The following is a 15,949-nucleotide window of genomic DNA, read 5'->3' on the forward strand; positions in this document are numbered from 1 at the left end:
GTACAGTGACTTCTAAATCATAAAAAAAGTTTTTATTAATTTACTTTATATGAGAGACTTTTAAAGTATTTCTTGCTATTTTCTGATTATAAAAATAATTTGTCTCTATAACACATTTGGAAATTTTTTAAAAATATTGAGAACATAATTTCTGAAGTTTTTAATTACTGTTAACATTTTGATTTACTTCTTGTTTTTTTCTGTGCATACTTTTTAACATAGTTAATATCACGCTTGAACATACAACTTAGCATCCTACTTAAGACTTTTTCTGTGTCATTAAAAACTATTTGTAAATATTGTTTTTAATAATATAGCATTCTGTCATTTATATACCACAATTTACTTAAATATTTACCTGTTTGAAGACATTTCTTTCGATCATTATAAACAAATCAAGGTAAATATCTGTTCATAAATTATTTATATTTCTGATTACTTCTTTGGTTAGATTCCTAGAAGTAGGTTTATCTCTTGAGTTATCGTGTATAACATTTTTAAGCCTCTTTATTCACACTGTCAAATTTTTATCAGTTTACACTTCTACCAGCAGTCTGTTAGTGCCTATCTCAGAGCATAAATTGGTACAAATATAATAGTGTGAATAAAGAACCTGAAAAATGTGGTGGGAAAACAAAAGATAAATAAGACATGATTTCTGGTCTTAGGTAGTAGCCTCTGAATATTTTTACTTTTTGTCAAGCTATCTAAAGGTGAAATCTTCACGTGTCTAATTTGGTTATTATGGCTTTGATTAGTTTTAGTGTACAGCTGCTTTAAAAACTGAATTTTTTTTTTTGTACAAAGCTTAATATGTTCAAATAATTTGGCTCAGCCATTGATTTTGCATTATTATTTAATTACTGTGTCCTGCTGTTTGTATACATTAAATCTAACTTATAACACTGTAGGTCATGTTAGAAAGTTTAACAATCATTCACCAAATGAAAACTATAAAAATAAATTAAAAGTAAATTATCTTTGACTTAGGTATAAAAAAGGATATTATTTAGAAGAAAACTAAATTGCTTATTTTATAAAGATAGTATGTAACTCTGATGGCTTATTTTCTGTTGAACAGTTACAGTGATACTTTGAACTCCCCATTTAGAGAAATTTTTGTATATGGGAAATTAGGCTGAACAAGTAGACATCAGTTACACAAAAAACAAGTTAGCTTTATAATTAAGTTTTAGAGCTATGAAACCTTACCTTTTAAAATGCACTGTGTATATGCTTTAAGATAGGCAGCATTCTCATTTTAACATAAAGTGGTAAAATGCTAAGATTATTTCCACAAAACTTTAGCTTAAAGGATTTCTGTGAATGTAATTAGAACATGAATATGATTGTGATGCAGATCCCAGTAGAGAAGTCTGTCTGCACAAGACCCTGTTCTTTATGTGTGTATTTACTATTCAACTCGTATTTAAAAGTATTTTCCTCTCACCTGTCAAATGAATGACTGCTGCAGTTCCCCAGAGAGGTAACTTAACACAAAACAAAACATACACATGCATATACACACACACTCACTTGGTCTTTAGTTTCAGGTAAACTAAATAATAGTAATACTGGTAACTGGGTTCGAATCCCAGTTCTGCCATTCATTAGTGATCTGTGACAAGTTTATGATATCTTCAAACATCAGAATCATCAGAGCAAAATTGCTCTTAGGTTTCCTTTCAAATCTACCGTTAAGATGAAATTTACTTCTCCATCAGCCAAGATACAGTCCCTTAGGGGTGTTTCTTCTGATATCCAGGGTAGAGGAGGAATTTAATTCTGCCATAAGAAACTGAAGGGCGTTGGGCAATAGGGACAGGTTTTATGGTCCTTAAGCATAAATCCTATTATTTAATTGGCAGGCTGTCTTGTTATACTCTGAGGAATCTGCCTTCCTCTTGCCCCCTCTTCCTAAAACTTGGTCACAGTCAAAGCAAGCGTATACAACTTCTAATCACTTTTTCCTGTCTGAGATCTCTAGAGTGACTATATTACAGTTTAAATCTGACCTCTCATCAAGAATCTTACTTTATTTTGACAGTTACACAATATGTAGCTGTTTTATTTACCACTTTAAACTCATACTTCCCTATCTCTATAACATTCACAACAGTCTTGTCAGTAGAACAGGCAGGCTGGTGAGGTAGAGATGGCTATGTTCAAGCATAGAAAGAATGTCCACTAGGAGGAGATGTTGTAGAGAAAAATGAAGTAATAGATGGTAGTTAACTTGATCAGCAGGTCTCAAACAGTAATATGTGTACCACATCATATGTAATATTTTTACTGCAGCTTTCAATTACAAGTAAGATGTTTTATTTGTGATTTTTTAGCAATAAAGTGTACTTCTAATAATACTGTAATCATATTGTCATCCTGTACTGCTATAAGCAGTAAAATTTATATGCAACCGCATTTCCAATTTTCACTTATTATTTTTGTTTGCTTACCATAGCAACAATAATCGATGTTAAAATATAATTTTGCTTCTCTGTTGATTCTTCAGATAAAATTTAAATGTTTAGTAGGTTACATATTAGGTTTCCATAGCGAAATTAGGAAGTATGGCCTTTGTGTGGCTTATCTACCAAGGGACATTTTGATAGATATCTAAGGCAGAGTTAAAAGCCTTTAGAGCTAGAGTAGGGAAGAATAATCACTTAACCCCTAAGGACAATACATCTTTAAGTAAACTGTCAATAAATGACCTAACTTGGTAGTTAAATTATAAACCCAGAGAGTTAGGAAACTCAGTAAACACTTGAATGAAAGAGTAGATGAACAAGTCTTCAGAATGCTACTCTTGCAAATCATTATGTGAATTGTAAGAATCTAAATCATCATGTTCATCAAAAAGGAAATGAACATTTTCAGACATACAGTAGGGGTTACCCTTAACATAAAATGTTGCTATATGTTGTAAAAGGTAATATATCTAAGATAATTTAAGAATAATCTAAGTACTAATACATTATTGGATTTGGGGTCTGAACAAACTGGCAGCAAACATAAAAGCTGCAGAATAAGAAGCACACGAGGCGCATAATACCTAGACACACAAAAAAATGAGATCATTTAAAGTCTTTTAATCATTTGCCGAAGAATAAGAAGGTTAGCCATTCAAAAAATTTCCCCAAACAAGTGAATTGATTAGAAATACCACAGGTAATTAAAATTCCTCTATTGCTAATTACGTTTATCAGGTACAGCTCTAAAGTTGTAAGAATACTGTGATGTTTTGTTGTTTTAGATAAATGCCATCTAATGCCTGTTCTCTTTCAAAGAAATCTCCCAGGGAAACCTATGCGCTAATGACAAAAATGTTACCATTTCCAATATATTTTGCCTGTCTTTTTTAGCTGCTTTTCCAGATAAATAGATAGATAGACAGACAGACAGATAGAAAAATAAATAAACCTCGCTCTTAAATACCAAAAATGATATTACTCCATCTGATGAACACCTTATTCCCCATATGTGGATATTTGCTTATTTATAAAAAATCAGGTCCATCCAAACAGTAAAAAGTTGCTTACATTAATATTTTGGGCTCTCAAGTCAGACTGTAGACCTGAGTCCAGTCTTAGGCACATTGGTATTAATGTGCCCTCTACTCCGGGTAACTCCAAAGAGCTGTAAAAATGCCTTAAGTAATAGCAGCAGCATTGTGTGTGTGTCTGTGTGTGTGTGTGTGTGTGTCTCTGTGTGTGTATGAGGTTAACCACTTTGAAAAGGAAGCAGATAATTTGGATAAGATCTGGTATGTTTATTTAAAATGAAGTTACATTATTATATTGTATGTGGGGTGTTTCATTACTTTTGGTTTGAAATTAACAATTGTATAGTTTCTTTCAAAATAATCTAGTTGCTTTTTATCTGATATATTTCATAATTATATCGTGAGCCTAAAATTATGAGGTAGAATAAATGAATCTTTCTTTTTTGCCCTTTTAGACTTCAACCAGATCACAGTTAAATCCAGCATTTGAAGATGCCTGGAGCAGCAGTGATGAGGAAGGATGAATATCATTCTTAGTACCTTTATGTCTCTATTGATGAAACTTTTAAAACAGGACTGTTTTATTTTTTTAATTGTCCAATGATAGCTAAATTAGCACTGAATTTGGGTGATTTTTTTTTTCCTTTTGTTTTTATTAATATTTGCATGAAATTCTGAAACAGAGTTCCATATACAGTGGTTTATTTAATCAGAACATGTCTCCTTGATCCCAGTTGCTGTTGCCTGCCGCAGCCCCCACAGCTGTTGTGCAAGGAGACAGGTCATGGTATCCCCTTTGTGGGAACTTGAGCAGATTCTGTGAACGATAAGATGCAATATTAGAGGATGAGCAAGTAGCGGTTATCAGCACTGACTTTCTCCTGCGGGTTCTGCCGTCACCTTGCTCATTTTCACTTAAAAGGATGATTTTACCGAGGTTTATGTCAAAAATTATACTTGAAAAGTTAGCATCAAAATTTGTTTATTCTTATTTATATATTCAGTTTCTGCAGTGATTTCATTTATTTAACCATTGTCTAGCTTTATGTTAAATTTTTTTTTAACTTATTGCCTTCCACAATCTAAAGATTTTTAACTTAGGGAAAATCCCATGTTTCCTTTATTTTAATGCATCAGATGGCAGCTTGAACTACTTTTCTATGAATCTAGTTAAAGTGTGACCAAGTCCTACTTCATTTATCAAAGCAGAAAGTATCCTGGCAGGGAATCTGGCTTAAACATGAAATGTCATAAAATTTCTATTTTATTTGCTACTCTTCTTATGTCGTAACCCACAAGTGATTTTCACGAACCTAATCTTATATATTCCCTTTCTTTCTGATTCTTATCAATAGGAGACTAAAGAGGTTTTTTTGAGCTTGAATAATAAATATACAGTTGTTGAGTTTTCAGGGGTGTGTTAGGCCTCATATCAGACCTTTCTGGACAAATGTTTTCCATATGTTTACTTTATAGTTCATCTTCTTAAGCCCAGACCATTTTACTCTCACTTTTTCTCCCCATGGTGAGGATTCTTATAATCTTTGAGAATGCTATTGAAATTGGAATTTTTTTTAATTTTAAGAAAAAAGTCTTTCTCCAAACTGCAAGTACGTATAGGTAACTGGCCACATTTCAAAAGGTCCCTCTGCTGGGGATGAGGAATGACTACCCTCCTAGTGCCATGGGACGATTCTAATCCGCTGCCTGGGCAGCGGTGACAGGCAGTGAGGCCACATTAGTACCCAGTGCCTGCGATGTTATATGCTCCTGTAGGCATCCATAAACCATTTCCCTTTTCCCCTCTGAGTTGTTTTGGGTCAAATTTCAGCCTGTTCCTCCTGAACACTCACTTATGTGCTGTGGGCCATTTGTGGGCTTGGTGTGAGATCTCTCTTCTCAGGAGATCATGGCTCCCCACAAATATAGTTTAGGTCACAAGCATCTCTGCTGGGTCTGCTTGCTGCTGTCACTAGCAACTCATTCCCCACACTAGTAGGGTATAAGGGGTCCCATCCCTGGAGACCAGTGGCTCAATATCTAACGAAAAAGGGGAGGAAGGGAAAGGATCACCTGGTTCCAGCATGCCCCCTGCCCCAACCTGAAGAGTTGATCCAGTTAATTTTAAAAATGCGAAGCACTTGATCCATGCACATGGGCTCTCATAAGAGCTGCTGCTTATCAGCATGCAGATGGTCTCATCCTCAAAGCAAAAAACATAAAAGATAAAGCTGATGCCACCATTGCTTTCCTAGATGTAGACCCTAGCCCCTCTAAGGTTGATTAGGACACCCTAGAGAAGGGGAGTGCTGCTCACAGAGAGGCCCCTAGGGACCAACGGGAGCTTATCAGGTAAACACCCAAAAGAAAAAGAAGAGGAAAAGTTTCAGTCATCTAGAGATACAAGCCATTCTGTACGTTTTAGAAAAGGTGGCAGTGTGAGGAAGGGACTGCTTATTCCAAGGACAGGGGCAATCCCAGGGATAAGTTGCCTAGAAGCACCTGGCCCCTTTAGCCTCCCTCTTTTCCTCTTATTAGCCAGAAGAAGAAAGTGAAGACTGCACCTTTAGAGTACAAAAGCCTGAAACAGGAAGAGAGCGGAAAAACTGACTGCCACTTTAGGTGACTACAAGCCCAAGGGGAAAAAAACAGGAACTTTAAATCTTAGGTGCTAAGGCACCTAAGCACCTAAGGCCAGTCTAGCAAAGATAACGCTAATTCTATATTACTTACTTATTTAAAAGCAAAAAACAGGGAGAAAATAAAAGGTAATTGAATAATATATACATAAATATAATATTAAAACAAAGTTTTGTAATTTGATCCAATTGGAAATCCAAAATTTATATACTAAATGAATATACTAAAGAATTTATGCAACAAAAAGATTAAAATGGCACCTTGTGGTGGATTATTACGACGTTAATGATGTGGTCCCATCCACTGGGCCCCGTACTCAATATCCAGTATTCTTTCTTTTAAATTTTATTGAAGTATAATTGATTTACAATGTTGTGTTAACTTCTGCTATACAGCAAAATGACTCAGTTATACATATATATTTTTCTTCATATTCTTTTTCATTATGGTTTATCACAGGATATTGAATATAGTTCTCTGTGCTATACAGTAGGAGCTATATTTTATCCATCCTATATATAATAGTATGCATCTGCTAATCCCAAACTCCCAGTACTTCCCTCCCCCACCCCCCTGGCAACCACAAGTCTTTTCTCTATGTCTGTGAGTCTCTTTCTGTTTTGTAGATATGTTCATTTGTGTCTTATTTTAGATTCCACGTGTAAGTGATATCATATGGTATTTGCCTGTCTCTTTCTGACTTACTTCGCTTAGTATGATAATCTCTGGGTCCATCCATAGTGCTGCAAATGGCATTATTTCATTCTTTTTAATGGCTGAGTAATATTCCATTGTGTGTGCGTGCATGTGTGTGTGTGTTTGTGTGTGTGTATCTCCCACATCTTCTTTATCCATTCATCTCTCAGTGGACATTTAGGTTGTTACCATGTCTTGGCTATTGTAAGTAGTGCTGCTGTGAACATAGGAGTGCATATATATTTTTGAATTATAGTTTTGTCTGGGTATGTGCCCAGGAGTGGAAATGCAGGATCATGTGGCAACTCTATTTTTATTTTTTTGAGGAACGTCCATACTGTTTTCCATAGTGGCTGCACCAGTTTACATTCCTACCAGCAGTGTAAGAGGGTTCCTTTTTCTCCACACCCTCTCCAGCACTTATTATTATATTTGTAGACTTTTTAATGATGGTCATTCTGACCGATGTGAGTTGGTACCTCATTGTAGTTTTGAATATCCAATATTATTGAAGTTACTGATTCTATTCAGTCAACAGTCGGTAAATATTTTGCCCCTGTACATTTGGCTTACGTGTTCTGTTCAGTGCCTATTTCACCAGCCTCTAGCGGCTGTTTACCTTCACTTCAAAGAGACACAATACACCTTTTCCAGACTGTCTACCAGGTACCTCAGCAGCTTTGCCATCACACACAATCTTGGCAGACAAGATCTCAACTGCATCCACCTTTTTCCAGGAGCACAGATGTGATGTTACATTGATGACGTCCACCTCCAAGGAGACTCATTTGATACACATTTAAGGTATACAGGTCCAACATCTTTTAGTACTTTTGGGGTTCTGATGGCAACGTAGTCTTTATTTATAAATTTTACTTACAAATTAAAATCAACAGGTACTCCTATTAGTGCCCTGAAGGACTCTTTCACCAAGGAAATTTTGGCAACCTCTTGTCATACTTTTGGGAATCTCTAGACCCCTTAGGGTGGGCATAAGTTGCTCGAGAGCTTCTCATGCCAGAAACTGCCCCTCTTAGCCTCATACTGTGCTCCATTAAAACAACAAATAAAATACATGCTGAGCTCTCTGGAAAATAGAGGCTCTCACAGACCCTAAGCCTGTGACCTTCCATACCCAGCTGCTTGTTAAGCCTTGGATCATAGAAACAATACACCGAAACTCGCTGCAGCTACCAAGGCCTCTTTAGACAGGATGGAGACGAACCTGAGCTCTCTGGCATATTCCACCTGCAGGAGGAGGTGGCTTCCCCTGTCCCAGTCCCTTGCTAGATGCCGTGGTGCTGGAGGATGTCACCCCTCCCTCAGACCACTTGGCCACTCAGAATCCACTTGAGATTAACTGAATGAACAGCAATGGGAGTACATCGACTATGCAGATGGCACTGCTAACCATCATGCATGATGGGGCTCAGTGGAATGTTGCTGCTTTCCACCTCTTGGCCAGGATGTCCCTAATAAAGGATGGGACCCAGGAAACAACACACTCGGCCACACTGCTGGATGCCCTGGCCAACAAGTAGCCTCGCTTTACATTTATTGTTAACTGTTGAGTCATTGCCTAAAATTGTCCCTTTAAGGGAGGAAAAAAACTAACTAAACTGGGACTCTCTTGCCTGACAGATGTCCAAATTATAAATCAAAACTGCACATCTCCATATATATTAAGGCCACAATACAAGGTCTCACCAGTGCACTCCATACCATTTTCAGAGTTACAGGCATAATTGGTAACAACCAACATATACATTTTATTTCTCAAAATTCATAATGCTAATCTCTCGGAAAAGGTATTCAATAGAACTTTCACGTCTCTTGTAGGTATCAAATAACCAGTTTAAATAAGAGAGATAATGGTCTCACACAGCTCCTTTTCAAATTCCAATCAGGTAAATGGACCCCTAAATGGGTCTCTGTCTTGCTCGAGGCCTTAATCTCTCTTAATTCAAGGCCCCTTGGCCAATTTACACCTCACACCAACTTTTAAAACTTTCCCAGCCCCCTTATATTTAAAGGGGATGTGTGTTGCCTCCATGTATACAAAGGCTCATTATATATGAGGCGCTTTTTATAATGTCTTCCCATATCTTTATAAATTTTTTATCATTTCCCCCAGTCCCAAAAGGGCTTGAGGCCAGATCCAGGAGCCCATTAACCAAATTGTCCATGTACCAGACAGCTGTTCACCTGATAGGGGACCCATCAGAGCCTAAACTTCCACCAAAAACAAAAACCCATCTGTGCAGCTGCACCCCTTCTTGTTGGTCTTATTGCTTCTGGCCTGTGTGCTTTCGTTAATTTACAGTCTAAAGGCTCAAACCCTCTAAATAAGCCATTGTTTCAACCAAACATGGCAAATGTGAGACCCACATCACCTGGAGTGGATACCCAACTCCCACATCCCAGAGGACATCTCCTAGTCCAGGACCTCACCGTTGGAGATGACTTCACCCTGACACTAAAACCTCAGCTCCCGCAACATACGTGGGTTGCCTCTCCTATGGCGCAAATTGGACACAGGACATTTTTGCTTTTCTTCCTTCAATGTTAGAGACATTTCTGAGCTTACTATCTGCATAGCCCATGATATCCTACTCCTTGTTCTCTGCCAAAAGGCACACGCCGCACTCCTGGGCCTAAAGAGAAATCTAGTAGAGGTTACTGCTATCTGTGTTCTAAATATTGGTGGAGATTATTGCTTCCTCTGGAGGCATTTGCCTCATATTAGTCAAATTCTTCAACCCTCTGGGGTTCACAGTACTCCATCTTACCACCATTTTTTTTTTCAGCCGGTCCCCTGTTTAGGGCCACATGTACAGTGGTACAGATTGTGAACTGCAGTATATCTTCCTTAGGTAATGTATTTGGGTGATACACTTTAGTTATTGAACATCATCTTTTCCTCTGGCAGTAATTCTGCTGGGTAGGATTCTTGGGTTGTAGTCCTTTTCTTTCATTAATCTGTAACTATTATGTCCACTTTCTTCTAGCTTTTATTATTGAAGACTAGGATTCTAAAACTAGTTTGATTTTTTCCCCCTTTGTAGGGAACTCGTTCTTCATAGCGAAAAGCTTGTCAACTGCGAGGGTTTTTGTTTTTTTTCTTTTTATCCTTAGAGTTCCTTAATTTTATCAGATAACTGATGTCTACCCCTCCCCCCTCACTTCCTTGACCTCTTGTAAGCTCTTCCAATCTGAAGCCTCAAGCGTTCTCTCAGCTCAGGAATATTTTCTTCTAATATTTGTTTAATTGTTGCTTTTCCTCTTTTTTTTTTTTCTTCACTGCATGACCTAATAATTCATGTAAAGTCTATTTTACTTTCTTCTTCATAATCTTATCTTTCCTTCCTGCTCACCTTTTTTTTTTAAATCCTAGAGCAGTTCCTGCCACTTAGTAGGTGCTCAGTAAAAACTTTTGTTGTTTCTGTACTATACTTTGAGATTTTGCACTTGACCTGTGAGGTTACTAATTCAGGCCTGACTCTGATCATCAGGAAAGACTTTAATTATTGTTTTACTCTCCTCCTCACCCTAAACCTTTGTATTGTTGTGTGTGGTTTTTGTTTTTTGTTTTTTGTTTTGAACATTTGCAGAAATAGGAGCGCTCTATAGAGGCTTCCACTTAAAAACTTTTTTTTAATTGTTTCATTCAATTGATTTTTGTCCACTCTTATTGACAGTATATATCAATGAACCTGTTACAAAGTAGTAATCACCTGTAGTTTCTCTCCATTGCCCTTAACATTTTATAGATTTTCCTTCTATGGTCTTGGCTGACAGTGTGCGTCTTTTAGTCTTATACAGGGCTTGTATGCTTCCATATTTCAAAGGACACATATGCCACGCCTCAAATTTATCCCAGTTTTGAATTCATTTATGGTATACCTATGAAATGCCTAGTTTTTAAAAATATATAGAAATAATAAATGCTTTATGTTTTATTGACATAGCCTTAAATATATGTTTAACAGGAAGCCCCACAACAGCATCATAGATAAGCTTTTTATATTTCCTACCAGTTCTTTTCTTTACAATTAATTAAGGAAATATCTTAATAGAGAAAAAGTCTTCAACTGAAGCATTCTTTCTCTTCAGTTTATAGTAAAAAGCCCCATTTAAACTAGATAAAAACCTTTAAAGAAAGCTCTGGAGACAAACCCTTAAACTGTAAAAGTTGTATTAACAGATAAAAATAACCTCAAAATGAAGACTTTTCAGTAAAGGACACAAAGGTATAGAGAGCCTGCTATTGATGAGACACTAGAAAACAAAAACCTTTAGCTCTTTTATTTAAAGTCTCAATGAGACAATAATAGAAACAGTTTATCTCTGCCAACTAATCTCAGTTATCTTTCAAAGGAAAGTCACTATCTCACAAATTAGATATTAAACCTAATGGTTGCATGGTTCCAACTTACATTTCATTACTGTTCTCCATATACTAATACTTGGTTGTTTCCATAAAAATGATTAACTACAGAAGATTAGAAAAGACATTTCTGTAAGTTATAATTTTTATAAACAAACACATTGAAGAATTTCCTTTTTTTAACGTAATTTTTCCTCTATATTCAAATCCTATTTACTGAGCCTGAACTTTAAAACTCTTGAGTATCATTAGAACAGTAGACTTAAAATCAATCAAACCATGTCAGAAATGAAATTGGCAAAAAGGCTGGCATGCTTGAGATTTTTCCTTTCAAAAAGTATAGCAGGGAAAGCTAATTACAGAAAGGAAAATAACCACTGTGCTTTGTATTGTGATGAAGGTTCTAGATATCTGAAGGTTAAATCTATTGCTAGGATAGAGTTGTTTCTTCTGTTTTAGCTCTGAAAAAAGTATTAAATTTAGGGGATATACCTAACAAAGCTCAGTCATGAATATGGCTTTTCTTTGCAAAATATATGTGCAGTCCTTCTGTGCTGCCTCGATCACTGTACTAAACCGTGGTACCTAGAATTTATTACGGGTCATTTCTAGTAAGGCAAGCTTGTCTGTCTTACTAGAATATCAGCAACATCCTCAAATACGGGAGGCATAGTTCTTTTGTTGCCATCTAGTTCTTTATTTTCTGCCTTTAAAATTGGACAATTAAAAAATAGAAAGAAAAAAAAAAACTAAGGGAAATAATAAGACAGACAACCCTATTGTGACCTGCCTAATTCTCTCTGTGTACACAGGAATCTGCAAATGCCCTTTATCCTCCTGACAAAGGATACTCATAAACTTTTTGCTAGTAGGTTGACACAGTTCTCCCAGTCTGTGCTCTCTCTTGGCTTGGAACTAAATAAATATCACAATCTTAACTTGGTTTGTTATTTTATCACTAAAAACACAAGTCAGTGTTTAATACCAAATCCTCAAGCTTCTCATGTTTTTTTTATGCCTTGACGGTCGTTATTGTATAGGATCTGTAGCCTTGGGCCTAGCCAGTGGCTTTGCTTCCTAGGCATTGGTGGTCAGCTCTTGAAGGTGAAAAATGATTGTCTGAGTGTGGCACAAGCGTAATTGGCACAAGCCACTTCTCTTTTGTTCATCTCATCGTTATAGCAAGAGTCAGCACCAGCACTAAGCTAGGGCCTGCTACTTCCTGTTCAGACACCAGCAGGAACGGGAGATCTGCTTCTTCCCAGGGGGCTCACACTCCACTCTGCAGCCGCTCTTCACCTGCACAGTAGCATTATCCACTGCCTTGTGACTGTGTCATCTGTGTAAATGTACTGTTAATGTTGTGCTAAAATGAGGAAATAGGACTCCTAACAGGTCTTTAAGAAATGGTCTATTAACTATTTTTATTGTACTGTTTTAATGTTTTATGTATATATATTATGTACAAAAAAAATTTGAGTTTCAGTAAATACTGTGGAAAAAATGTATTAAAAATAACTCAGTGATGATCACTGTGAAGATTAAAGAATGGAAAGTTTATTTTAAAATGTACTAGTTTAATAAAGAAATAAATAATAAATAATAGACTGGAAATCAGAAGACCTGAGCCTTCATCTTAGTTTTACTACCAAGTAAACATGTGAAATTTGAATACTATTTTTGTTTTTACTTTCTTTTTTCCATTAGTTAAAAAAAGAAGGAAAGGACAGAAAACTGGAGCAGAAAATTGTTAAATTCATTCCTACTCCAAAATCACACACTGTAATATTTAGAAAACATTTTAAAATGGTATTCACTGTGTGAAATACATAATTAAGTAGAGGTTTATATTTGAGATTAACTGAAGTTTATTGAAGGCAAAGGTGGAGTGTCTTTATAAAAGGCTCATGAATTATACTGAATAAACACTCAAATTTTAGTGGCATGAACATGCTGTTTTGCCTAAACTGAAATTTGTAAAGTTCCCATCCAAATTATTATGGAACCACCACTTGATTTAGCAAGTTAGCCTCCCTGAGCTAGTTTCATTTGTGGAAAGGGAACAAAATATACCTTACAGAGATGTAAAGATAAATGAAATAAAGTTCTTATATATAACATTGTTCAAGGACTTCCTAGGTGGTGCAGTGGTTAAGAGTTCGCCTGCCAGTGCAGGGAAGAGGGGTTCAATCCCTGCTCCAGGAAGATCGCACATGTCACGGAGCAACTAAGCCTGTGTGCCACAACAGTTGAGCCCATGTGCCACAATGGTTGAGCCTGTGTGCCACAACTACTGAAGCCCACGTGCCTAGAGCCCATGCTCCACAACAAGAGAAGCCACCACAATGAGGAGCCCATGCACCACAATGAAGAGAAAGCCCATGTACAGCAATGAAGACCCAATGCAGCCAATAAATAAAGTTATATAAAAATAATGTTCAGCTAATAGAAGTCCTGTTACTTAAAATCTCATGATTATTGGGTTCTAAGCTCTTGTCAAATTCTCTCAAATTTTACCTTCTGAGGACATGGTCTGCTTATTTATTTTATCCTTCTCTCCCTTCTAGAATGTATATTCTACGAGGGCAGAAATTTTGTCTGTCCTAGTTATTGCTGTATCCTCAGTACTTAGACCACTGCTTGGCAAATAGAAGATGCTATATATATGTATATATATAAAATTTATTAGTGAACACCACCATTACCAAGCACATAAGTGCCAAACAACAATTTCACTCATAATTTACAAATGATAAAATGCTTAATTGATTATAATGTTTTTAAAATTTACTATGTATGAAATTTTGTTATTAAATATTAGTTAACAACTTGGGTATTGCATTAATCTTGTAGTCTTTCTTCTCACACAATGGCAAAGGGTCCTATTCTTAAGGTTGCTGTTGCCCTGTACACCTATCATAGATCCTCCCTGAATCCTTTAGAGGGCTGCTGTTATACCAGAGAGTTGCTGTGTGAATCTCAATAGCTAAACAAAATTAGGGGATCTTAATGAAAACTTGAGTCCAGATTTCTTTACGTGGTCTTCTCCAACTCTGGCCCATTTCCACCTGGTAATATTATGGTTACATTGAATTTCTCCATTGCCTTTGGCTCAAAAGTCCTGGGTTTTCTTCTCTTGTGTACCCCCATTATGGAAAAATGACGAATATTTGTGTAAATTTTACCTGTGCAGGTCATTGATTACCTTTGTGCCTAGAAGGAATCCAAGAAAAGCAAGATGAGGGCTCACAATCTCAAATAGTTACAAAGGCCAGGAGAACATGGTAAATGAGTGAAAGGGTAAAGTAAAAATAATCAAATATGAGAATTATAATCATATGCTTTATTTTTATTGCACTTTGCTATAAGCTATAAGGTGCAATGTAATATAAATCTATGATATTAGAGATTAAATTTTCTGATATAAATTCAAATACTAATAAATATTTTAGTTATGCATTTCTTCTATAATTCATTGCTTTTTATCTTGAACCAGAGAAATGTGACTTTTTTCTTCACCTGTAAGAAATATTAATTTTATTCAAATTAATAATGTAAGTTTTTCACAGATACGGTTTTTCCAAAACAGATTCCTCAGGTTTTTTTGGTTTTTTGTTTTTGCATATTTAAAATATCTGAGTTATTTATAGAATTCCGTCCATGGTTGGTTTTGTAGTACACTGACTTCCATCTTTTAGCTTATTATTCACATTATCAGTATTAGCTGAGAAAAGGCAAACTGATCTAAGTTTATTTTTATAAATTTCAAAACCAAATAACTTAGAATTCAGTTCTTAGTTCCACAAGGGGTAATCATCACTTAAATTTCTGGAAAATAATTTCTGCATGTGAAACTAGGCCAGATGTTTTTCTGGTTTAGTGAGTTTCCCAAACACAGTTTGGTTAGAAATTAGATGAATAAAAGGAATGGTTTGTTTGTGTGGTTGATTCTGAACACACTTGTAGAGAAATAGAGCGTGTATGTCAACCAAAGTCCCAACCTTTGAATAAATCTTTACTAACGTGTCCAGCTGACACTTTCTTTAGATAACACAAACAAGTTTCTTATAAATATCCAAAGAAAATCTCTTTATTCTCACATCACATCTACTTTGCATACAATTCACCAAGTGAAGAAAGCATTGACATGTCTCTGTGGCTCAAACTGTGGTAGTACATTCATTTCATAGTATCCATTGCTATATTCATTTTATGTTCTCTTTTTCTAAATCAAATTTGATTCCTATTTAATTATGAAATAAACATATGTCGTATGACTTGGGCAAACTGCCAGCATGGACTTAAGTTTTGAAGAACAAATACAGTATCAGCTCTGACTTGCTGAAGTGCTTCCTGCGGCCCTGTTTACCCATTTCACTCAACATACAAAAATAATGTCCTGATAAGCCTATTACTGGCACAAAGTTCAAAAGCAATTCAAACACTTAAAGCCTTCCAGACACCACAAATGACTATAGCTACTTGGGTGGTATTTATATCTTTTATATCTGTATACTCATTGTCTGGAAGGGGAAAAAAACTATAAATGATTTAACCTTTTCATGCTACTTCATTCTATAAATCCCTTCACCCCAGCTTCAACATGATAAGAAATATTATATGAGGTTAAACTTACATTTGCAAATGTTAGTTTCTGCTCAGGACACAATTTCTGCTGCAATCAGCCTTTTCATAAACCCATCACTGGCAAAAGGTTTTAA

At 35.9% G+C, this 15,949-nt stretch overlaps 1 protein-coding gene across 5 annotated transcripts in view; it reads left to right on the forward strand.

Annotated features, from left to right (window-relative positions):
• Positions 1–14,056, forward strand: part of ERCC8 (ERCC excision repair 8, CSA ubiquitin ligase complex subunit) — a 68,763-nt gene extending 54,707 nt beyond the window's left edge. For all 5 annotated transcript variants that reach the window (XM_057742921.1, XM_057742929.1, XM_057742938.1 and 2 more), the window contains one exon: positions 3,961–14,056. In XM_057742921.1, coding sequence (XP_057598904.1) covers positions 3,961–4,029 — 69 coding nt within the window. In that variant the 3' untranslated portion in view covers positions 4,030–14,056. The remainder of the gene's footprint in view (positions 1–3,960) is intronic.
• Positions 14,057–15,949: the final 1,893 nt, after the last annotated feature.

Source organism: Hippopotamus amphibius, chromosome 1, assembly GCF_030028045.1.
Source record: "Hippopotamus amphibius kiboko isolate mHipAmp2 chromosome 1, mHipAmp2.hap2, whole genome shotgun sequence".
In the NCBI taxonomy this organism is placed as follows: domain Eukaryota; kingdom Metazoa; phylum Chordata; class Mammalia; order Artiodactyla; family Hippopotamidae; genus Hippopotamus; species Hippopotamus amphibius.